The 26,635-nt window shown below is 41.0% G+C and overlaps 2 protein-coding genes across 2 annotated transcripts in view; both read right to left on the reverse strand.

Annotated features, from left to right (window-relative positions):
- LOC145875980 (uncharacterized) overlaps positions 1 to 7,854 on the reverse strand; it is a 33,782-nt gene extending 25,928 nt beyond the window's left edge. The window contains exons 1-4 of the mRNA XM_082971756.1: positions 6,389 to 7,854; positions 6,094 to 6,267; positions 4,003 to 4,176; positions 2,826 to 2,999 (exon numbers count right to left, since the gene is read on the reverse strand). Of these exons, the coding sequence (XP_082827882.1) occupies positions 2,826 to 2,999; positions 4,003 to 4,176; positions 6,094 to 6,267; positions 6,389 to 7,743 (1,877 nt within the window). The 5' untranslated portion in view covers positions 7,744 to 7,854. The remainder of the gene's footprint in view (positions 1 to 2,825; positions 3,000 to 4,002; positions 4,177 to 6,093; positions 6,268 to 6,388) is intronic.
- A 629-nt stretch (positions 7,855 to 8,483) lies between these two features.
- Positions 8,484 to 26,635, reverse strand: part of LOC145875995 (uncharacterized) — a 459,138-nt gene continuing 440,986 nt past the window's right edge. The window contains exons 4-8 of the mRNA XM_082971766.1: positions 16,149 to 16,265; positions 13,626 to 13,715; positions 9,298 to 9,414; positions 8,899 to 8,983; positions 8,484 to 8,771 (exon numbers count right to left, since the gene is read on the reverse strand). Coding sequence (XP_082827892.1) covers positions 8,484 to 8,771; positions 8,899 to 8,983; positions 9,298 to 9,414; positions 13,626 to 13,715; positions 16,149 to 16,265 — 697 coding nt within the window. The remainder of the gene's footprint in view (positions 8,772 to 8,898; positions 8,984 to 9,297; positions 9,415 to 13,625; positions 13,716 to 16,148; positions 16,266 to 26,635) is intronic.

Consider the following 26,635-nt stretch of genomic DNA (forward strand, 5'->3'; position numbering starts at 1 on the left):
TAAAATAATTGTTATGTTTTTTGTGAACGTTTATCGTGAGTAATTTAGTAAATTCACCGGAAGTGTTCGGTGGGAATGCTAGTTCTGAACGTCACATGCTAATGTAAAAAGCTGTTTTTTGATATAAATATGAACTTGATTGAGCAAAACATGCATGTATTGTATAACATAATGTCCTAGGCGTGTCATCTGATGAAGATCAAAGGTTAGTGCTGCATTTAGCTGTGGTTTTGTTTTTTGTGACATTATATGCTAGCTTGAAAAATGGGTGTCTGATTATTTCTGGCTGGGTACTCTGCTGACATAATCTAATGTTTTGCTTTCGCTGTAAAGCCTTTTTGAAATCGGACAGTGTGGTTAGATAAAGGAGAGTCTTGTCTTTAAAATGGTGTAAAATAGTGAGGAATTTGTAATTCGCGCCACGCCTATCATTGGATATTGGAGCAGGTGTTCCGCTAGCAGAACGTCTAGATGTAAGAGGTTAACGACCATTCCACAGGTGCATGTTCATTAATTGTTTATGGTTCATTGAACAAGCATGGGAAACATTGCTTAAACCCTTTTCAATAAAGATCTGTGAAGTTATTTGGATTTTTACGAATTATCTTTGAAAGACAGGGTCCTGAAAAAGGGATGTTTCTTTTTTTGCTGAGTTTAGATGTCTAAAGTGCTTTCATATCTAAACGGTAAAAAATACAGTCTTGGCCAAAAGTTTTGAAAATGACACAAATATTAATTTTCACAAAGTCTGCTGCCTCAGTTTGTATGATGGCAATTTGCGTATACTCCAGAATGTTATGAAGAGTGATCAGATGAATTGCAAATAATTGCCAAGTTCCTCTTTGCCATGCAAATGAACTGAATCCCTGTCACGTCCTGACCAGCAGAGGGAGGTATTGTATTAGTTTTGGGTCAGGATGTGGCTGGGTTTTGTGTGTTACATATGTGTGAGTGATTGGACTCCCAATTGAAGGCAGGTGTGTTGAGTTGCCTTTGATTGGGAGTCCTATGTAGGAGTGTGTGTTTTTCGGTGGGAAGTTGTTTGTGAGCACTGCTTGTTTAGCCTGTCACACTGTTGCCGTCGTGAGTATTGTTTTGTTGGTTTTCATGTGGATGCTTTACGTGTTTTTACCAAATAAACATGAGTATCCACATTCCCGCTGCGCCTTGGTCCATTCCTAACGACGGACGTTACAATCCCCAAAAAACATTTCCACTGCATTTCAGCCCTGCCACAAAAGGACCAGCTGACATCATGTCAGTGATTCTTTCGGTAACACAGGTGTGAGTGTTTACGAGGACAAAGCTGGAGTTCACTCTGTCATGCTGATTGAGTTCGAATAACAGACTGGAAGCTTCAAAAGGAGGGTGGTGCTTGGAATCATTGTTCTTCCGCTGTCAAACATGGTTACCTGCAAGGAAACACGTGTCGTCATCATTGCTTTGCACAAAAAGGGCTTCACAGGCGAGGATATTGCTGCCAGTAAGATTGCACCTATAATCAACCATTTATTGGATCATCAAGAACTTCAAGGTAGAGCAGTTCAATTGTTGTAAAGAAGGCTTCAGGGCGCCCAAGAAAGTCCAGCAAACGCCAGGACCGTCTCCTAAAGTTGATTCAGCTGCGGGATCGGGGCACCACCAGTACAGAGCTTGCTCAGGAATGGCAGCAGGCAGGTGTGAGTGCATCTGCACGCACAGTGGGTCGAAGACTTTCGGAGGATGGCCTGGTGTCAAGGAGGGCAGCAAAGAAGCCACTTCTCTCCAGGAAAAACATCAGGGACAGACTGATATTCTGAAAAAGGTACAGGGATTGGATTGCTGAGGACTGGGGTAAAGTCATTTTCTCTGATGAATCCCCTTTCCGATTGTTTGGGGCATCCGGAAAAAAGCTTGTCCGGAGAAGGCAAGGTGAGCGCTACCATCAGTCCTGTGTCATGCCAACAGTAAAGCATCCTGAGACCATTCATGTGTGGGGTTGCTTCTCAGCCAAGGGAGTGGGCTCACTCACAATTTTGCCTAAGAACACAGCCATGAATAAAGAATGGTACCAACACATCCTCCGAGAGCAACTTCTCCCAATCAGTCAGGAACAGTTTGGTGACGAACAATGCCTTTTCCAGCATGATGGAGCACCTTGCCATAAGGCAAAAGTGATACCTAAGTGGCTCTGGGAACAAAACATCGATATTTTGGGTCCATGGCCAGGAAACTCACCAGACCTTAATCGCATTGAGAACTTGTGGTCAATCCTCAAGAGGCAGGTGGACAAACAAAAACCCACAAATTCCGACAAACTCCAAGCATTGATTATGCAAGAATGGGCTGCCATCAGTCAGGATGTGGCCCAGAACTTCTGGGCCACATCCTGACAGCATGCCAGGGCGGATTGCAGAGGTCTTGAAAAAGAAGGGTCAACACTGCAAATATTGACTCATTGCTTCAACTTCATGTAATTGTCAATAAAAGCCTTTGACACTTATGAAATGCTTGTAATTATACTTCAGTATTCCATAGTAACATCTGACAAAAATATCTAAAGACACTGAAGCAGCAGACTTGTGAAAATTAATATTTGTGTCATTCTCAAAACTTTTGGCCACGACTGTATATGTATGAATACCTTTAAATAAAAGGTGACATTCTGTACTGTCACCTAATATCAAACATTATATCTCAAATCCAAAATGCTGGAGCATAGCGACAAATTTAAAACTGTAAGCTTCACTGTCCAAACACATATGGTGTGTACTATGTGTGCCTGGTAAACACATGTGGATCTGGTGAACAGTTATCACTTGTTGACCAACTACAGGAATACTGACCTCAGAGTCTCCAGTTTACAGTGGGGATTCCCCAGTCCAGCAGAGAGCAGCTTCACTCCTGAATCCTTCAGGTCATTGTTACTCAGATCCAGCTCTCTCAGGTGTGAGGGGTTTGAACTGAGAACTGAGGCCAACACTTTAGAGGATGTGTCTGTGAGTTTACAGCCAGTGAGTCTGCCAACACAGAAGAAATACAATGACAGACAGGTTGTATTAAAATGTTACGCTTAGCTTTCCCTATTTACGCTGTTACCCGTTTACAAATAATGTGTTGGGTTTGACCATAGAGCTGAGACCAGAGAAGCACAGCCTTCCTCTGTGACTAGACAGCCTGACAGCCTGCAAAGAGTCAAATCATATTAAAACCACACTGCTATTCTTTGGTGGTGAAAATAGTGGCAGTATATTTTTTCAAAATGTTCAGATATATCAGTGTCCTGAAACCTGCCATATATATTCATAAATTAATGTATCATTATTAGAAATGACAAATGATCAAGGTATTGCTTGTAGATAGAAGCATTTATTGTACAAATATTTGAGTAGACTGATCAGACCAGTTTAAAAAGCAGTATCAGTCAGAAGACAGACAGTGAGGTATCAGATTTAGATTGTATTGAGTATACAGTCCACATCATATCTATTTTGACAGTGAAGCAAACATTTGAAATGTGTCTCTATACTCCAACATTTTGGATTTCAGATCAAATGTTTCATATGAGGTGACAGTATATAATGTCACCTTTTATTTGATTATATTTTAATACATATCTGTTTCACCATTTAGACAAATAAAAGCACTTTATGTATCTAGTCCCCCTATTTGAAGAAGTCATAAGTATTCTGACCAAATCACTCATAGTGTATTAAAATAGTCAAAAGTTTAGTATTTGGTCCCATATTCCTTTAACGCAACGACTACATCAAGCTTGTGACTCAAACTCGTTGGTTGCATTTGCAGTTTGCTTTGGTTGTGTTTTGGGTTATGTTTTGACCAATATTAAAATGGTGGATGTTTTCTGTCTAAGTGAGAAGATACATGCTGGAGCATAGCAGCAAATGTAAAACTTTAAGCTTCACTGTCCAAACACATATGGTGTGGACTATGTGTGTCTGGTAAACACATGTGGATCTGGTGAACAGTTATCATTTGTTGACCAACTACAGGAATACTGACCTCAGAGTCTCCAGTTTACAGTGTGGATCCTCCAGTCCAGCAGAGAGCAGCTCCACTCCTGAATCCTTCAGGTCATTGTTACTCAGGTCCAGCTCTCTCAGGTGTGAGGGGTTTGACCTCAGAGCTGAGACCATAGAAGCACAGCCTTCCTCTGTGACTAGACAGCCTGACAGCCTGCAAAGAGTCAAATCATATTAAAATCACACTGCTATTCTTTGGTGGTAAAAATAGTGGCAGTATATTTTTTCAACATATGAAACCTTCCATATCTATTCAGAAATGAATGTATCATTAAAAATGTCAAATTATCAAAGTATTGCCTGCAGATAGAAACATGTATAGTACAAATATTTGAGTAGACTGACCAGACCAGTTTAAAAAGCAGCATCAGTCAAAAGACAGACAGTGAGGTATCAGATTTAGATTGTATTGAGTATACAGTCCACACCATATCTATTTTGACAGTGAAGCTGACATTTTAAATGTGGCTCTATACTCCAACATTTTGGATTTGAGATCAATAGTTTCATATGAGGTGACAGTATAAAATGTCACCTTTTATTTGAGGGTATTTTAATACATATCTGTTTCACGTTTAAAAATGAAAACACTTTATGTTTCCTGTCTCCCCATTTGAAGAAGTCATAAGTATTCTGACCAATTTACTCATAGTGTATTAAAGTAGTCAAAAGTTTAGTATTTGGTCGTAAACTCGTTGGTTGCATTTGCAGTTTGTTTTGGTTGTGTTTTGCCCAATAATAAAATGGTGGATGATGACTGGATTAATATTCTGTCTAAGTGAGTAGATAACATGTTTCTAAACACTACTACATGAATCCTGATGATAACATGATTGATACAAATCATGAATGAATCATGAATAATAATGAGTGAGAAAGTTAGAGGCTACAACAAAACATGCTAACCTCTCACCATTACCAATAACAGAGGCTACAACAAAACATGCTAACCTCTCACCATTACCAATAACAGAGGCTACAACAAAACATGCTAACCTCTCACCATTACCAATAACAGAGGCTACAACAAAACATGCTAATCTCTCTCTATTACCAATAACAGAGGCTACAACAAAACATGCTAACCTCTCACTATTACCAATAACAGAGGATACAACAAAACATGCTAACCTCTCACCATTACCAATAATAGAGGCTACAACAAAACATGCTAACCTCTCACCATTACCAATAACAGAGGCTACAACAAAACATGCTAACCTCTCACCATTACCAATAACAGAGGCACAACAAAACATGCTAACCTCTCACCATTACCAATAACAGTGGGGGTCTGATCTTTGTGCCTCTGTAACTTTCTCATTCATCATTATTCACGATTCATTCATGATTATTCATAATTATGGTAGCATCCACATGAATATAGAAGTGTTCAGAAACATCTTCTATTCTTACTGACAATACAAGTTAAGTAACTCCAAAATGACAGGACAATTTTCACCATTCAGTTTCTATTAGGATAAACATAATCTAAAACACAACCAAATGTAAAACTGTAAGCTTCACTGTCCAAACACATATGATTGTCACGTCCTGACCAGTAAAGGGGTTATTTGTTCTTATAGTTTGGTCAGGACGTGGCAGGGGGTATTTGGTTTATATGGTTCGGTGTGGTTGTGTATGTAGAGGGGTATTTGATTTATTAGTCCAGGGTTTTGGTTATTGTTCTATGTTAGTCTATTTCTATGTTCAGTCTAGTCGTTTGTATTTCTATGTTTAGTTAATTGGTGTTGGGGCCTTCAGTTGGAGGCAGCTGTCTATCGTTGCCTCTGATTGAAGGTCCTATAAATGTTTGGGATTTTATTGGAGATTGTTTCTTGTTTTGCTGTGTGCCTGACGAGTTAGTTAGTCTAGTTCGTTTTTTTTTTTTGTATACGTTGTTTGTGTTTTTCCTTCTTCACTAATAAAAAGATGAGTATACATTTTCCCGCTGCGTTTTGGTCTACACCCTACGGCACCCGTGACAATGATTTTGACTATGTGTGTCTGGTAAACACATGTGGATCTGGTGAACAGTTATCACTTGTTGACCAACTACAGGAATACTGACCTCAGAGTCTCCAGTTTACAGTGGGGATTCCCCAGTCCAGCAGAGAGCAGCTCCACTCCTGAATCCTTCACGTCATTGTTACTCAGATCCAGCTCTCTCAGGTGTGAGGGGTTTGACCTCAGAGCTGAGACCAGAGAAGCACAGCCTTTCTCTGTGACTCCACAGCCTGACAGCCTGACAAAGAGATCATCATTACTTCACAAACACACTGTTAATTTAACGAGTAGTGTAAAAGGACAATGGATATTTATTTCTTCCTGATGATAAGTTCTTAAATGTCATTTTATGTACTCACAGAGCAGCTCTGGAGGCTTTGACCACTGGCAGCAGCCTCAGAAGACCTTCCTCTGATCTGGAGTATTTCTTCAGGTCAAACACATCCAGCTCTTTTTCTGAAGTCAGCAACACAAAGACCAGAGCTGACCACTGTGCAGGTGACAAGTTGGGTTCTGAGAGACTTCCTGATCTCAGGTAGCTTTGGATCTCCTCCACTAGAGAATGGTCATTCAGTTCATTCAGACAGTGGAACAGATTGATGCTCCTCTCTGGGGAGGGATTCTCCCTGATCTTCTCCTTGATGTACTTGACTGTTTCTTCATTGCTCTGTGAGCTGCTTCTTGTCTTTGTCAGTAGACCTCGTAAGCGCTTCTGATTGGACTCCAGTGAGAGGCCCAGAAGGAAGCGGAGGAACAGGTCCAGGTTTCCTGTCTCACTTTGTAAGGCTTTATCCACAGCACTCTTGTAGAAAGTAACTTCAGACTTGTATTTTGTTTGCAGTTCATCCATTAGATTCTCATTGTTGTTGATGAATGAGAGGAACACATACACAGCAGCCAGAAACTCCTGAATGCTCAGATGAACAAAGCAGTACACCTTCATCTGGTACAGCCCACATTCCTCTTTAAAGAGCTGTGTGCACAATCCTGAGTACACCGAGGCTTCATTGACATCAATACCAGCCTCTTTCAGGTCTTCTTCATAGAAAATCAGATTGCCCTTCACTAGCTGTTGAAAAGCCAGTTTTCCCAGTGACAGAATGCTCTCGTTATTCAAGTGTGGATCTGTCTCTTCTTTCCCAAGATACTTTTCATTCTTCTGTTTGGTATGAAACACCACAAGGTGTGTGTACATCTCAGTCAGAGTCTTGGGCATCTCTTCTCTCTTACGTTTCAGCATGTGTTCGAGGACTGTTGCAGAAATCCAACAGAAGACTGGAATGTGGCACATGATGTGGAGACTCCTTGATGTCTTTATGTGTGAGATGATTCTGTTGGCCAGGTCCTCATCACTGAATCTCTTCCTGAAGTACTTCTCCTTCTGTGGGTCATTGAACCCTCGTACCTCTGTCACCTGGTCAACACACCCTGAAGGGATCTTATTGGCTGCTGCAGGTCGGGTAGTTATCCAGAGGAGAGCAGAGGGAAGCAGATTTCCCTTGATGAGATTTGTCAGCAGAACATCCACTGAGGTTGACTCTGTGACGTCACAACAGATCTTGTTCTTCTGGAAGTCTAGGGGCAGTCGGCACTCATCCAGACCATCAAAGATGAACACAACTTTGTACTTGTTGTAGATGGAGATTCCTGATTGTTTGGTTTCCATTGAGAAGTGATTAAGAAGTTCAATGAAAGTTTGTTTGTCCTCTTTCATCAAATTCAGCTCCCGGAAAGGGAATGAAAATACAAATTGGACATCCTGATTTGCTTTTCCTTCAGCCCAGTCCAGAATGAACTTCTGCACAGAGACTGTTTTTCCAATGCCAGCGACTCCCTTTGTCAGCACAGTTCTGATAAGTTTGTCTTGTCCAGTTAAGGGTTTGAAGATGTCGTTACATTTGATTGCAGTCTCTGGTCTTGCTTGTTTCCTGGTTGTTGTCTCAATCTGTCTCAGCTCATGTTCATTATTGACCTCTCCTGTTCCACCCTCTGTGATGTAGAGCTCTGTGTAGATCTTATTGAGAAGTGTTGGGTTTCCTTGTTTAGCGATCCCCTCAAATACACATTGAAACTTCTTCTTTAGATTAGATTTGAGTTCACGTTGGCAAATCACAGCAGGATCATCTGAATGAAGAAATAACACAGAGGATATTAATATTATGTCTGTTTTAATGCCTACAGTATTGTAGGACTGTTATAAAGTTTTACATCATAACAATTATTCTCTTAACTGACAGAATAAACGTGTAAATGTTTTCCAAATGCATTACAGACTGGTGTGACTGATTATATTATTATTGGTATTATTGATGGTATAATTAATGTTGTCTCTCTATGTCTCTCTCTCTAAATTAATCACCACAACACATCCCTTCTGCTACTTGATGAGGTCACTAGGTGTTGTGTTAAGGCTGCTACAATATCATTGAGTTACACAGCTACTTTAGCTGTACGTTAGCTACAGCTTTTAAATGTTATAAAACAGCATTCAACATGAGGCAGACAGATCTTACATTTCTCCAGTGTGTCAGCAAGCTCCTTCTGGTTCATTTTCCTCAGGACGTGCAGTGTGATCTTCAGAGCCCCCTCTCTGGCACTGCTCTCCTGCTTCTCATCTTCAGCATCCACCACTTCCTTATCCTGCTTCTGACTCTCATAGCCTTCTGGGAGTTCAGGACTAAGAATCCTCTTGAACATCTTCAGCTCGTTCTTCACAAATGTCATCATTTTCTCTTCAAGCAACTAAAATAAATCAAGTAAATAAGTTAAGCAAGAGAACAAATGCTTTCTCATTAACACATTAATGAATAATTGAAAGAACCTTTACTTGAGGAAAACAAACACAAATGTTCATAACAGGACCACATACACTGAATATAGAGTCCAGGTCTGTTTGATGACTCTGGGAAGACTGACCACTGAGAATCTCTGACTCTGATCTCTCCTGTTGGTTTCTGTGGACAAAACATGAGATTACATCTCCTCGTCCAGGGAGTACACACACACACACACACACACACACACACACACACACACACACACACACACACACACACACACACACACACACACACACACACACACACACACACACACACACACACACACACACACACACACACACACTGTTTTAGGACTATGAAAATGGACTAAAGGATTAGCCTATGGATTATGAAAACAACCAAAATAAATGTGAAAATTGGAGAGGAGAAATGACTAGAGACAGTGTTGTTTAACTCACTGACCATGACCCATGAGTTCTTCTTACCTTTGTTCAGTAGAAAAGTCTCCCTCTCTAAACTCTATAGGTCGATACATAGACCGGTCACTCTTCATGGACACACAGCTGGGTACAGGGGAGGCTGGTCTCTCCTGCTTGATTGGACTTCAACACAACAGAGACAAACATTACATCTCTCATCTACTCTGATCTCAGATGGGAAACATAAGAAGAGTTTCATTCCAAAACGCAACATATCACTTTACAGAAATGTTCGTAAATTAGCCTTTATTGTTTAAAGAAATTATGAAAGAGATTGGTGTGTTGTTTCACTATCTAATCATGGCATGGTGTATCTCAGGAGTTAACACACTCAGGTCAGGGAGAGATGGAGAGGCAGGTTTATGGTTCCCCCCTAGACTCTCAGGAGTTAAAACACTCAGGTCAGGGAGAGATGGAGAGGCAGGTTTATGGTCCCCCCTAGACTCTCAGGAGTTAACACACTCAGGTCAGGGAGAGTTGGAGAGGCAGGTTTATGGTTCCCCCCTAGACTCTCAGGAGTTAACACACTCAGGTCAGGGAGAGTTGGAGAGGCAGGTTTATGGTTCCCCCCTAGACTCTCAGGAGTTAACACACTCAGGTCAGGGAGAGTTGGAGAGGCAGGTTTATGGTTCCCCCCTAGACTCTCAGGAGTTAAAACACTCAGGTCAGGGAGAGTTGGAGAGGCAGGTTTATGGTTCCCCCCTAGACTCTCAGGAGTTAAAACACTCAGGTCAGGGAGAGATGGAGAGGCAGGTTTATGGTTCCCCCCTAGACTCTCAGGAGTTAACAGACTCAGGTCAGGGAGAGTTGGAGAGGCAGGTTTATGGTTCCCCTAGACTCTCAGGAGTTAAAACACTCAGGTCAGGGAGAGTTGGAGAGGCAGGTTTATGGTTCCCCCCTAGACTCTCAGGAGTTAACACACTCAGGTCAGGGAGAGATGGAGAGGCAGGTTTATGGTTCCCCCCTAGACTCTCAGGAGTTAAAACACTCAGTTCACGGAGAGTTGGAGAGGCAGGTTTATGGTTCCCCCCTAGACTCTCAGGAGTTAACACACTCAGGTCAGGGAGAGTTGGAGAGGCAGGTTTATGGTTCCCCCCTAGACTCTCAGGAGTTAACACACTCAGGTCAGGGAGAGATGGAGAGGCAGGTTTATGGTTCCCCCCCTAGGCTCTCAGGAGTTAACACACTCAGTTCACGGAGAGTTGGAGAGGCAGGTTTATGGTTCCCCCCTAGACTCTCAGGAGTTAACACACTCAGGTCAGGGAGAGTTGGAGAGGCAGGTTTATGGTTCCCCCCTAGACTCTCAGGAGTTAACACACTCAGGTCAGGGAGAGTTGGAGAGGCAGGTTTATGGTTCCCCCCTAGACTCTCAGGAGTTAACACACTCAGGTCAGGGAGAGTTGGAGAGGCAGGTTTATGGTTCCCCCCTAGACTCTCAGGAGTTAACACACTCAGGTCAGGGAGAGTTGGAGAGGCAGGTTTATGGTTCCCCCCTAGACTCTCAGGAGTTAACACACTCAGGTCAGGGAGAGATGGAGAGGCAGGTTTATGGTTCCCCCCTAGACTCTCAGGAGTTAACACACTCAGGTCAGGGAGAGTTGGAGAGGCAGGTTTATGGTTCCCCCCCCTAGACTCTCAGGAGTTAACACACTCAGGTCAGGGAGAGTTGGAGAGGCAGGTTTATGGTTCCCCCCCCTAGACTCTCAGGAGTTAACACGCTCAGGTCAGGGAGAGATGGAGAGGCAGGTTTATGGTTCCCCCTAGACTCTCAGGAGTTAACACACTCAGGTCAGGGAGAGATGGAGAGGCAGGTTTATGGTTCCCCCCTAGACTCTCAGGAGTTAAAACACTCAGGTCAGGGAGAGTTGGAGAGGCAGGTTTATGGTTCCCCCCCTAGACTCTCAGGAGTTAACACACTCAGGTCAGGGAGAGATGGAGAGGCAGGTTTATGGTTCCCCCCTAGACTCTCAGGAGTTAAAACACTCAGGTCAGGGAGAGATGGAGAGGCAGGTTTATGGTTCCCCCCTAGACTCTCAGGAGTTAAAACACTCAGGTCAGGGAGAGATGGAGAGGCAGGTTTATGGTTCCCCTAGACTCTCAGGAGTTAACACACTCAGGTCAGGGAGAGTTGGAGAGGCAGGTTTATGGTTCCCCTAGACTCTCAGGAGTTAACACACTCAGGTCAGGGAGAGTTGGAGAGGCAGGTTTATGGTTCCCCTAGACTCTCAGGCTCTGGTTGTGGGGGATGTTCAGCTTGGGGTTGTGAGGTGCTGATAACAGTCACCCGTATGGAATTCGTAAAAGAGCTGTTACCCAAAACCATTAATAACGTTGCACTTGGAAAATGCTCGTAATCTACCTCCTGCCTCAGACCACTAGAACAGCTGAGTAATCTACCTCCTGTCTCAGACCACTAGAACAGCTGAGTAATCTACCTCCTGTCTCAGACCACTAGAACAGCTGAGTAATCTACATCCTGTCTCAGACCACTAGAATAGCTGAGTAATCTACCTCCTGTCTCAGACCACTAGAACAGCTGAGTAATCTACCTCCTGTCTCAGACCACTAGAACAGCTGAGTAATCTACCTCCTCCCTCAGACCACTAGAACAGCTGAGTAATCTACCTCCTGTCTCAGACCACTAGAACAGCTGAGTAATCTACCTCCTGTCTCAGACCACTAGAACAGCTGAGTAATCTACCTCCTCCCTCAGACCACTAGAACAGCTGAGTAATCTACCTCCTGTCTCAGACCACTAGAACAGCGGAGTAATCTACCTCCTGTCTCAGACCACTAGAACAGCTGAGTAATCTACCTCCTGTCTCAGACCACTAGAACAGCTGAGTAATCTACCTCCTGCCTCAGACCACTAGAACAGCTGAGTAAACTACCTCCTGTCTCAGACCACTAGAACAGCTGAGTAATCTACCTCCTGTCTCAGACCACTAGAACAGCTGAGTAAACTACCTCCTGCCTCAGACCACTAGAACAGCTGAGTAAACTACCTCCTGCCTCAGACCACTAGAACAGCTGAGTAATCTACCTCCTGTATCAGACCACTAGAACAGCTGAGTAATCTACCTCCTGTCTCAGACCACTAGAACAGCTGAGTAATCTACCTCCTGCCTCAGACCACTAGAACAGCTGAGTGATCTACCTCCTGCCTCAGACCACTAGAACAGCTGAGTGATCTACCTCCTGCCTCAGACCACTAGAACAGCTGAGTGAGTCATTAGATGCTTTTTTGCCCTTCCACTTGACTTTATACACAGAAGATCTCTGCTAAACATAGAATCATATAGTTTATCCATCTCTCTGTGACAGCAGATGAATTCAGAACAAAGTTGACTACAAATACGAAGTTGCCAATGTCTTTGCATTTGATTCAATCAAGGGACGTCTACACATTTGCTTCAAATGAAACTGAGATGACTACATTAAAATATAAACAGTAGACTTTAGGCCTATTTCAATCATATTGTTCAATATATTGAGTAATATTTTGATACTTGTAGGCTACTGTCTGAAATATGTCTCAATATATTTCATGATGTGTATCCAAACATGAACACAATGATGTGCCAAATCTGTGATTTAGTGCGTTTTTATTGGGTAAGCATTAGACTAAGCCTCCCCAATACTTGCAGCCATAGGTGCTAATAGAAGCTGATCCTGGGTCAGTATTGTGACATAATTATAATGTTAAGGAAATATCTGAATGGAGAAAACTGATCCGAGAGCAGCACTCCCTTTCTTTCCATCCTATCAGTATTGATACATGCTCCACCAGACGTGATAACTTGTAGTGCTGCTGATCCAGTTTCTACTGGTCTGACTGAGGATATGAACTCTGACCTGTTCACCAGACGTGATACCTTGTAGTGCTGCTGATCCAGTTCCTACTGGTCTGACTGAGGATATGAACTCTGACCTGTCCACCAGACGTGATACCTTGTAGTGCTGCTGATCCAGTTTCTACTGGTCTGACTGAGGATATGAACTCTGACCTGTTCACCAGACGTGATACCTTGTAGTGCTGCTGATCCAGTTTCTACTGGTCTGACTGAGGATATGAACTCTGACCTGTCCACCAGACGTGATACCTTGTAGTGCCGCTGATCCAGTTTCTACTGGTCTGCCTGAGGATATGAACTCTGACCTGTTCACACAGACGTGATACCTTGTTGTGCTGCTGATCCAGTTTCTGCTGGTCTGACTGAGGATATGAACTCTGACCTGTTCACACAGACGTGATACCTTGTTGTGCTGCTGATCCAGTTTCTGCTGGTCTGACTGAGGATATGAACTCTGACCTGTTCACACAGACGTGATACCTTGTAGTGCTGCTGATCCAGTTTCTGCTGGTCTGATTGCGGATATGGAGCTCTGCCCTGTTCACCAGACTTGCTACGTTGACCTTAAACCTTGTAAATAAAAAAAAGGAAATAGTAACACAAAATAACAATAATTACGCTATTAGGATTACCAGTACTGAGTCAATGTGTTGGGGTACCAGGTAGTTGAGGTAATAATGAGACTATAAGGAGTACCAGTACTGAGTCAATGTGCAGGGGTACCAGGTAGTTGAGGTAATAATGAGACTATAAGGAGTACCAGTACTGAGTCAATGTGCAGGGGTACCAGGTAGTTGAGGTAATAATGAGACTATAAGGACTACCAGTACTGAGTCAATGTGCAGGGGTACCAGGTAGTTGAGGTAATAATGAGACTATAAGGAGTACCAGTACTGAGTCAATGTGCAGGGGTACCAGGTAGTTGAGGTAATAATGAGACTATAAGGAGTACCAGTACTGAGTCAATGTGCAGGGGTACCAGGTAGTTGAGGTAATAATGAGACTATAAGGAGTACCAGTACTGAGTCAATGAACAGGGGTACCAGGTAGTTGAGGTAATAATGAGACTATAAGGAGTACCAGTACTGAGCCAATGTGCAGGGGTACCAGGTAGTTGAGGTAATAATGAGACTATAAGGAGTACCAGTACTGAGTCAATGTGCAGGGGTACCAGGTAGTTGAGGTAATAATGAGACTATTAGGATTACCAGTACTGAGTCAATGTGCAGGGGTACTATGTAGTTGAGGTAATAATGAGGCTATAAGGAGTACCAGTACTGAGTCAATGTGCAGGGGTACCAGGTAGTTGAGGTAATAATGAGGCTATAAGGAGTACCAGTACTGAGTCAATGTGCAGGGGTACCAGGTAGTTGACGTAATAATGAGACTATAAGGAGTACCAGTACTGAGTCAATGTGTTGGGGTACCAGGTAGTTGAGGTAATAATGAGACTATAAGGAGTACCAGTACTGAGTCAATGTGCAGGGGTACCAGGTAGTTGAGGTAATAATGAGACTATAAGGAGTACCAGTACTGAGTCAATGTGCAGGGGTACCAGGTAGTTGAGGTAATAATGAGACTATAAGGAGTACCAGTACTGAGTCAATGTGCAGGGGTACCAGGTAGTTGAGGTAATAATGAGACTATAAGGACTACCAGTACTGAGTCAATGTGCAGGGGTACCAGGTAGTTGAGGTAATAATGAGACTATAAGGAGTACCAGTACTGAGTCAATGTGCAGGGGTACCGGGTAGTTGAGGTAATAATGAGACTATAAGGAGTACCAGTACTGAGTCAATGTGCAGGGGTACCAGGTAGTTGAGGTAATAATGAGACTATAAGGAGTACCAGTACTGAGCCAATGTGCAGGGGTACCAGGTAGTTGAGGTAATAATGAGACTATAAGGAGTACCAGTACTGAGTCAATGTGCAGGGGTACCAGGTAGTTGAGGTAATAATGAGACTATAAGGACTACCAGTACTGAGTCAATGTGAAGGGGTACCAGGTAGTTGAGGTAATAATGAGACTATAAGGAGTACCAGTACTGAGTCAATGTGCAGGGGTACCAGGTAGTTGAGGTAATAATGAGACTATAAGGAGTACCAGTACTGAGTCAATGTGCAGGGGTACCAGGTAGTTGAGGTAATAATGAGACTATAAGGAGTACCAGTACTGAGCCAATGTGCAGGGGTACCAGGTAGTTGAGGTAATAATGAGACTATAAGGAGTACCAGTACTGAGTCAATGTGCAGGGGTACCAGGTAGTTGAGGTAATAATGAGACTATAAGGAGTACCAGTACTGAGTCAATGTGCAGGGGTACCAGGTAGTTGAGGTAATAATGAGACTATAAGGAGTACCAGTACTGAGTCAATGTGCAGGGGTACCAGGTAGTTGAGGTAATAATGAGGCTATACGGAGTACCAGTACTGAGTCAATGTGCAGGGGTACCAGGTAGTTGAGGTAATAATGAGGCTATACGGAGTACCAGTACTGAGTCAATGTCCAGGGGTACCAGGTAGTTGAGGTAATAATGAGGCTATAAGGAGTACCAGTACTGAGTCAATGTGCAGGGGTACCAGGTAGTTGAGATAATAATGAGACTATAAGGAGTACCAGTACTGAGTCAATGTGCAGGGGTACCAGGTAGTTGAGGTAATAATGAGACTATAAGGAGAACCAGTACTGAGTCAATGTGCAGGGGTACCAGGTAATTGAGGTAATATGTACATGTAGGTAAGGATAAAAGTGACTAGGCAATCAGGATAGAGATTACATCTCCTCATCCAGGGAGAGCACACACACACACACACACACACACACACACACACACAGGGAGGGAACGTTGTGTTTGTTTAATATTGTTTTAGGACTATGAAAATGGAAAAATAATTAGCCTATGGATTATGAAAACAACCAAAAGAAATGTGAAAATGGGAGAGGAGAAATGACTAGAGACAGTGTTGTTTATCTCACTGACCATGACCCATGAGTTCTTCTTACCTTTGTTCAGTAGAAACATCTCCCTCTCTAAAGTTTATAGGTTGACCCATAGACCGGTCACTCTTCATGGACACACAGCTGGGAACAGGGGAGGCTGGTCTCTCCTGCTTGATTGGTCTTCAACACAACAGAGACAAACATTACATTTCTCATCTACTCTGATCTCAGATGGGGAAACATAAGAAGAGTTTCATTACTAAACGCTGTATATCACTTTCAGAAACGTTCATGTATTAGCTTTTAGGGTAGGGGACAGAATTTAGAAGTTTCGATGACAAACGTGCCCAAAGTAAACTGCCTGTTACTCAGGCCCAGAAGCTAGGATATGCATATGCATGGTAGTATTGGATAAAAAACACTCTGACATTTCTAAAACTGTTTAACTTCTATGGGCTACATGGGGCGCTAGCGCAAAAATCTAATAATTTCAATTTCTCAAATACATGACTATTTTACACCATTTTAAAGATACACTTCTCCTTGATGTAACCACATTGTCCGATTTCAAAAAGGCTTTACAGCGAAAGCAAAAGATTAGATTATGTTAGGAGAGTACATAGACAAAAATAATCACACAGCCATTTTCAAAGCAAGGACATGTGTCAATAAAACCCAAAACACAGCTAAATGAAGCACTTACCTTTGACGATCTTCACCAGATGACACTCCTAGGACATTATGTTACACAATACATGAATGTTTTGTTCGATAAAGTTCATATTTATATCCAAAAACAGCATTTTACATTGGCGCGTGATGTTCAGAAAATGTATTCCCACCAAAACCATCGGTGAATGTGCACATCAATTTACAAAAATACTCATCATAAACGTTGACAAAATATATAACAATTATTTAACTTCTTGGGACTAGGGGGAAGTATTTTCACGGCCGGATGAAAAATGTACCCAATTTAAACTGGTTACTACTCTTGCCCAGGAAATAGAATATGCATATTATTAGTAGATTTGGATAGAAAACACTCTGAAGTTTCTAAAACTGTTTGAATGGTGTCTGTGAGTATAACAGAACTCATATTGCAGGCAAAAACCTGAGAACATTTCAACCAGGAAGTGTAAGGTCTGAGAATTGTAATTCTTATTTCTAGTCCCATTTCGAAACTACAGTAGCTGTGGTTCAGTACGTGCACTCTGCCTTCTCGAGCAAAACGACGTAATTTTCTAACCGCGAGGTTTGTACGATGTAATTTATTGGCAGGATGGAAGATGCAGTCTTGTCTTTTCTATTCCGAGGTTGTTTAATCACAATATCAGATATTTAAAATGATTTTTTATAATGCATCCTAATCACAATGATAAGGTTGAGGTTCTGACTAGTGATTATTTACCCGGGGTTCAATACCTGCTATAGTCACTGTTTATTTGCTCTCCCAAAAGCAACACAGCCCTAATACCAGATATATAGCTAACTAAAGTAATGAGTGACCATTTTAGAAAATCATGGGACATATAGTCTGTGGTTGCATGCTATTTTATGTTAATCATATTGCTGCTTGTAGCCTATAACTGATGCTTCGTGGTCTTATGCTGCCATCTATTGGAAATATTTAGCAATTAAAAGTTATTAATTCACATAAAGACGTAGGTGAGGCAGCTGAGAAATAAAGTGTATTTTTCTTGTAAATTCATTAGATCAGTCTCAAACCTGCCTCACCTATCCCACACCAATTGCTTGCTTGCGCACCAGGAGGCTAGTTCCTTTTGGCCATTTATGCAAGTATATGGCGAAGCGCGTTACGCATATCTATGAGTTATGAAAGTTATGAAAACAAAGTGTTTTGCAAATTTTGAACTTACAATATAGCTGCTAATACAGGAAAAGCTAAATCAATGTCCAAGCATAGAGATTTTTGACGATATTCTTGCATACATTTTTTTGAGACAACAGCTAAAGGAGAGGACGCTAACGTTACCTGCTAACGTTACATTAGACTGGTAAGTAAAATACGAGTCTTCATATTTATATTCTTTTATATTGAAAGCCACAACATGTCAAAGTCAACATACAATATACATTGGCACCCGACTGGCACAGTTGTCTAACACACTGCAAGTACCTGGTTCGAATCCGTCCGTGATTGGGAGTCCCATAGGGAGGCGCACAATTGGCCCAGCGTCGTCTGGGTTTGGCCGGGGTAGGCGTCATTGTAAATAAGAATTTGTACTGACTTGCCTAGTTAATACGTTTCACATATTAGTTTGCAAACAATGTAAAACAAATGATAATAAAGCTGCATACAAACATGCTCTTTTTTGTTGTCTTGAGTTAGGCAGCTCCTAAATGCAGGTGTTTCAGCCTAGCTCAGTGCTTTCTGTGGTGGTGGGGCAGCCAGAGGAAAATACTGAGCGTAGGGGTTGGTAATGATCTGTAGTTGCGCCTTGATTGGCTCAGTGTTCTGTCACTCATGGAGACACTACGTCACCGTAAAATCTACAGGGAGAGCTCAAAAATTCAAGCCCATTGGGTGCTGCCATAGAGTTACATTAGAAGTGCCCATCCAAAAGGCTCAAGGTCATTGGCCACAGATAAAATTGTCAAATCACGTTATATCTACCTTAGCTTTGATTGGACTGATCATGTCAACATCATACGTTCAAAATCTTAGCTAGCAATGAGTGGTTTGGAAGGAATCAGTGGCTAACTGCACGCATTGCAAAGCAGTCACTAGCCAGCAATTCAGTGGAGAGGGTGTGTGGTCCAATTCTGAGTTTAAGGGTCTCTTTTCCAAGTTTAAAAATATTAATATTTACATGCAACACCAAGGGACAGAAAAGGTTGAATACATTGGCCATGCTGTGAATCCAGCATGACTTCTGCAACGTTCAAAACAACTGGAACCTGGGAAATATCAGACTTCAGTGAGTTCAGGACAACTCTGAAAAAAACGAGCTCCAACTGAGAAAATACGGTTTGAACAGTCATCCAACTCGAAATTCCAAGTGGGGATCTCGGCCTCTTTCTAGAGCTCCAACCTGAAGATCACTGACGTCATCATTAGAACTTCCCATTTCCCAGTTGTCTTGAAAGCACCATAAATCCAGAGAATGACAGACTTTGATGACAAAATTTGCCCACAAGGACCGCCGCGCCACCCCACCCTAAACGAAACACATCCCTTATTTGAAGTGTTTCTATAATTCCCTATGGGAAAACTGTATGGTAGAAAAACTTTTGGATTTTGACAGCAATGCTAAGAAGTTACAGATAAATTCAAAATGAGAGGCTAAAAGGACAGAACTCTTGATGCAGCAATGATGAAAATATCTAAACAACCAACAGAGGAATTGCTAAAAACTCAACCAAAGAAGAAAAACAACCGTCTTTTGCACCAAGTACACCAAGTATTCTGATAGATAGCAATACTGGAAAAGCACTGGAATATTCTACAATCAGACAAAAATAAACACACACCTCTTCAAGGAACCCCCACTGGTGGTCTATAAGGAACCCCACTGGTGGTCTATAAGGAACCCCCACTGGTGGTCTGTAAGGAACCCCCACTGGTGGTCTATATGGAACCCCCACTGGTGGTCTATATGGAACCCCCACTGGTGGTCTATAAGGAACCCCCACTGGTGGTCTGTAAGGAACCCCCACTGGTGGTCTATAAGGAACCCCACTGGTGGTCTATAAGGAACCCCCACTGGTGGTCTGTATGGAACCCCCACTGGTGGTCTATATGGAACCCCCACTGGTGGTCTATAAGGAACCCCCACTGGTGGTCTGTAAGGAACCCCCACTGGTGGTCTATAAGGAACCCCACTGGTGGTCTATGAGGAACCCCCACTGGTGGTCTATAAGGAACCCCCACTGCTGGTCTATAAGGAACCCCTACTGGTGGTCTGTAAGGAACCTCCACTGGTGGTCTATGAGAAACCCCCACTGGTGGTCTATGAGGAACCCCCACTGGTGGTCTATAAGGAACCCCCACTGGTGGTCTATGAGAAACCCCCACTGGTGGTCTATGAGGAACCCCCACTGGTGGTCTATAAGGAACCCCCACTAGTGGTCTATAAGGAACCTCCACTGGTGGTCTATAAGGAACCCCCACTGGTGGTCTATAAGGAGCCCCCACTGGTGGTCTATAAGGAACCCCACTGGTGGTCTATAAGGAACCCCCACTGGTGGTCTATAAGGAACCCCCACTGGTGCTCTATAAGCGTGGTCACAATATTGTAGATAGTTTGGTGAGATCTGACCTGCCCTCTGAGCCCACTCAGACACTCTTGACACCCATCCCAAATGGGAACTACAAACGTGGCTCATGAGCACAGTGCAACAGCACTATAAAAACATCCATCTTCAGACATCAACATACAGGTAGAAAAATCCCTGTTAGAGGGATCATCTCATGCAAGACCAAGGGAGTAATCTATCTCATCACCTGTTCATGTGGGAAAGCCTACGTAGGACAAACGAAAAGACAATTAAAACAACGCATAGCTGAACACAGCAGCTCAATCAGGTGTAAGAACATTGACTATCCAATAGCAGCTCACTTTGTTGAAGCTGACCATCCAATCTCCTCCCTCCAATACACAGGCATTGAGCATGTTGCTCTACCAAGGAGAGGAGGTAACATGGAGATCCTACTACTACAAAGGGAGGCTTACTGGATATCCTGTCTAAAAACATGGACCCCTAGTGGTCTGAATATTGACTTTGATCTCAGGCCCTTATGAACAGTTCTCTGTTTTAAATGTATATATTCTTTCTACAGCTTATCAGAGTACATCCAATATGTCCCCCTGTTGATGATGCTTATTATGCATTATGGTTGAACCAAAACATTACATGGAACAAATGTTTTTATTGAAATAGGAAACAATTAAATATGTGAAATTGAATAAAACAATAATGTATGTTGACGCTAATGTTATGTACAATTATCAGTTATGTTTCTATATGATAACAATAGCCTGATATATTCAATATGCCAGAAACTATTGTTTTTTTAACAGTTTCACTCAATTCATTCTAATTAACTTAATAATTATGACACACCCCTCTCTATTGTCATTAGTTGCACTAATTGCACTGTTTGTCTACATAACCTGGTTCAAGTATTGATGACATCACCCTGAAGAAGGCACAGGCTCTATAAAACTATTGGAACATTTCCCTGTTTGACCACTAGGTGTTATGGGTATTATAACACCTCCACTGTGGGGCTCTATAAAACTATTGGAACCATTTCCCTGTTTGACCGCTAGGTGTTATGGGTATTATAACACCTCCACTGTGGGGCTCTATAAAACTATTGGAACCATTTCCCTGTTTGACCGCTAGGTGTTATGGGTATTATGACACCTCCACTGTGGGGCTCTATAACGCAAATGAAGTGTGAGAATCTATGAATGCAGAATCTAGAGAATGCAACAATATTTGTGTCATCTTGCTGTGATGTTCTCAGTAAAATGGCATACGCTAAAATCTATGAATTTTAAATCTTAGAACAGTAATATTTTACACACCCATAAGCCTTAATTTCTGAAGAAAAAAACACAAATGAGAAGAAATGGTGGATATAGTGTTTTGGATATAAACTCTTGATAAATTCTTTACAAAACTAATCTCACCTCTTAGATTTGGTGCCATGTTCCCCAGAGACACTCCTTTTAGAGGCAGGGCCCTCCTCCTCTCTCTTCCAAGAGAGACTCATTTTAGAGCAGTGACCCCTAAACAGAGATCCAGCATGTTGGTTGTGGTTAACACAGTAACAACTAAACAGAGATCCAGCATGTTGGTTAACACAGTGACAACTAAACAGAGATCCAGCATGTTGGTTGTGGTTAACACAGTGACAACTAAACAGAGATCCAGCATGTTGGTTGTGGTTAACACAGTGACAACTAAACAGAGATCCAGCATGTTGGTTGTGGTTAACACAGTGACAACTAAACAGAGATCCAGCATGTTGGTTGTGATTAACACAGTGACAACTAATTATTGAATGTCAATTGTTGTATTTTATTAATTATCTCTTAGCAATAAAACATTTACTAACAGATACATCCCAACAGTCAGGTGATTTAATGCATCACATGAACATGTAGTCGTGACTGATATTTTTCACCTTTTCTCCATGTAGTGGAACTAATAGTAATAATAATAATAATAATAATAATAACAACAATATAATATTAATAAGTCACTTTCTCTTTTAATAATTTCTCTCATTCTAGTGTGTTGCTTTGTTTAACAGGTATGATATTATTATGCTGTTACTGAATTCAGTTCATAATAACAATGTTAAGAAAAGTATGTTCAGTGGTTTCAAACCAAATTACACAGGAAAGAGGAGCTCATTGTAAGTTTATAAAACAAATTTTACGATATTTTGAAAAGACGATTTACAACTTATACATAAAAATATACAAATTATAAAATAACCACAATATATGAATATATGAACAATATGTTTTTGAATTTGACTTGCCTACGCCCAGTTAGCGCCATTTTGTATGATTGAACTGTCACATAACTGTCCCAGGTGAAATGGACTGTTAGATCTGAGTGTTTTACAGTCATTCACTATACTAAAATAACACCATACATTTAATTTCTCTACACACTTTACAATAATCACTGGGAAGATTCTTACCTTGTAGCCTGAATTCACAGCCAGAACATGTCAAGTCATTGAGATATTTTCCGTTGTGCTGAGAGAGCAGCTTCTTGATGACAAGTGGCTCTGTATCTATGTTCTAGGTACAGTTGATCTTTGGATGCAATAATATCTGGTCAAAGTCTAGTGACACAACACCATAGTATATCATAAACATAACAGCAGTTGGCCAGAAAAGGCCATGACATACTGTAAAACAGTGTTCATCAACAACACCATAGTATATCATAAACATAACAGCAGTTTAACCTTTGGCCAGTAAAGGCCATGGCATACTATAACATGTAGAATCATTATGATGGATCCAGGTTCATACTATAACATGTAGAATCATTATGATGGATCCAGGTTCATACTATAACATGTAGAATCATTATGATGGATCCAGGTTCATACTATAACATGTAGAATCATTATGATGGATCCAGGTTCATACTATAACATGTAGAATCATTATGATGGATCCAGGTTCATACTATAACATGTAGAATCATTATGATGGATCCAGGTTCATACTATAACATGTAGAATCTTTATGATGGATCCAGGTTCATACTATAACATGTAGAATCATTATTATGGATCCAGGTTCATACTATAACATGTAGAATCATTATTATGGATCCAGGTTCATACTATAACATGTAGAATCATTATGATGGATCCAGGTTCATACTATAACATGTAGAATCATTATGATGGATCCAGATTCATACTATAACATGTAGAATCATTATGATGGATCCAGGTTCATACTATAACATGTAGAATCATTATGATGGATCCAGGTTCATACTATAACATGGAGAATCATTATGATGGATCCAGGTTCATACTATAACATGTAGAATCATTATGATGGATCCAGGTTCATACTATAACATGTAGAATCATTATGATGGATCCAGGTTCATACTATAACATGTAGAATCATTATGATGGATCCAGGTTCATACTATAACATGTAGAATCATTATGATGGATCCAGGTTCATACTATAACATGGAGAATCATTATGATGGATCCAGGTTCATACTATAACATGTAGAATCATTATGATGGATCCAGGTTCATACTATAACATGTAGAATCATTATGATGGATCCAGGTTCATACTATAACATGTAGAATCATTATGATGGATCCAGGTTCATATTATAACATGTAGAATCATTATGATGGATCCAGTTTCATACTATAACATGTAGAATCATTATGATGGATCCAGGTTCATACTATAACATGTAGAATCATTATGATGGATCCAGGTTCATACTATAACATGTAGAATCATTATGATGGATCCAGGTTCATACTATAACATGTAGAATCATTATGATGGATCCAGGTTCATACTATAACATGTAGAATCATTATGATGGATCCAGATTCATACTATAACATGTAGAATCATTATGATGGATCCAGGTTTATACTATAACATGTAGAATCTTTATGATGGATCCAGGTTCATACTATAACATGTAGAATCATTATGATGGATCCAGGTTTATACTATAACATGTAGAATCATTATGATGGATCCAGGTTCATACTATAACATGTAGAATCATTATGATGGATCCAGGTTCATACTATAACATGTAGAATCATTATGATGGATCCAGGTTCATACTATAACATGTAGAATCATTATGATGGATCCAGGTTCATACTATAACATGTAGAATCATTATGATGGATCCAGGTTCATACTATAACATGTAGAATCATTATGATGGATCCAGGTTCATACTATAACATGTAGAATCATTATGATGGATCCAGGTTCATACTATAAAATGTAGAATCATTATGATGGATCCATTTTCAGCCTTTACCCATTGCCCTTCATTCTCTAGACTTCCAGGTAATACATAGATCTCCACCAGGTGAATCTCCTTGCTGGATTCATGTTGAAACAGCTATGAACAGGTGATCTTGGTTGGCCACTTGTATATTGCTCTAAATTATAAAGCCTGTCTTGTTGTTCTTCTTCTCTGCTGCAGATATAATGTCCAGCTTCTTGGACTTCTGAGACACGTGTGCTGTACAATGTATCACTGTGGCTTTAAATGCCATAAAATCCACTTTCTACACAAAGAGTGTATCCCAGTGCCGGAATTATAACATATATTGGGGGGACACATCCAATATTCAAATATGCTCAAAATATCCCCCAAATATATTGATATAAATAATATAAATAAATAAAAGATTTGCTGTGCTATTTCATTACTTTCAAATGTATTAAAAAGTGTAAAACTAGAACGTAATATGAGTGTTACGTAGGCTATATCACTGTCGATTGTGATGTTTTAACGTCAACGTCAATACGTCATTTTGCGCTGGAACTGTAATTGTGGAAATAAATAATATTTTGCTAAAAAGTGTCAGTAATTGCATGGAGTGGAAACAAAAGTTTTTGGTGAAAATGGACCGATTTGCGAGTGCTAATCAATCAACCATCACTAAAGTTAGCTATCATAGCTAAGTTACCTGGAACGTTAATTATCCACACATTCACCTAGCGACCACTAACGTTAGCTATCATAGCTAAGTTACCTGGAACGTTAATTATCCACACATTCACCTAGCGACCACTAACGTTAGCTATCATAGCTAAGTTACCTGGAACGTTAATTATCCACACATTCACCCAGCGACCACTAACGTTAGCTATCATAGCTAAGTTACCTGGAAAGTTAATTAGCCACACATTCACCCAGCGACCAACAATGGTGCTCACGGACGTATTCAACTAACGTTAATGTCTTTATTACGTTCTATTGGTCAGAAAGCCCAGGTGAAGTCTGAGTAAAGTGTCAATCATTTATGTTGTGCTGCATCTGTAATTTATGTAGACAGTAGTAGCTTTAATTTATTACATATTCCTATAGTATACTGTATAGCTGTTCTGTATAACTGTACTGTATAGGATACTGTATAGCTGTACTCTATAACTGTACTCTATAGTATACTGTATAGCTGTTCTGTATAACTGTACTGTATAGTATACTGTATAGTGTACTCTATAGTATACTGTATAGCTGTTCTGTATAACTGTACTGTATAGTATACTGTATAGTATACTGTATCGCTGTACTGTATAGGATACTGTATAGCTGTACTTCCTTATGATAAATAGCATTATTAGTGTTTGTTTGATTAAAGTGAAATCAGTTTTATTACAGTCAGCTTTCATTCACAGTGATGTCATCATGAGGAAGAGGAAGGGTGGCAGTGACCTTCATCAGTTTAGTAGAACAAGAGATGAGTCAACGTTTCTATAATAATCACCTGTCAGATGATAGAAGTCTACAGTAGAACAAGAGATGAGTCAACGTTTCTATAATAATCACCAGTCAGATGATAGAAGTCTACAGTAGAACAAGAGATGAGTCAACATTTCTATAATAATCACCAGTCAGATGATAGAAGTCTACAGTAGAACAAGAGATGAGTCAATGTTTCTATAATAATCACCAGTCAGATGATAGAAGTCCACAGTAGAACAAGAGATGAGTCAATTTTTCTTGATATAATAATCATTGCCGTTCAGATTAGAAATGGTTAGTAATCCATTCCACATCATGGCAAGAAACACCACTTGTTTACTGATAATAATTATTTCATGTTCACTCTGGTGCGTTCAGAGAAAAGAGAGAGAGGGAGAGAGAGAGCATGAGGATGGTGACAGGGCAGGGAGAGAGAGAGCATGAGGATGGTGACAGGACAGGGAGAGAGAGAGAGCATGAGGATGGTGACAGGACAGGGAGAGAGAGAGCATGAGGATGGTGACAGGACAGGGAGAGAGAGAGCATGAGGATGGTGACAG

The sequence above is a fragment of the Salmo salar genome, unplaced genomic scaffold, assembly GCF_965601325.2.
Source record: "Salmo salar unplaced genomic scaffold, fSalSal1 ptg000414l, whole genome shotgun sequence".
In the NCBI taxonomy this organism is placed as follows: domain Eukaryota; kingdom Metazoa; phylum Chordata; class Actinopteri; order Salmoniformes; family Salmonidae; genus Salmo; species Salmo salar.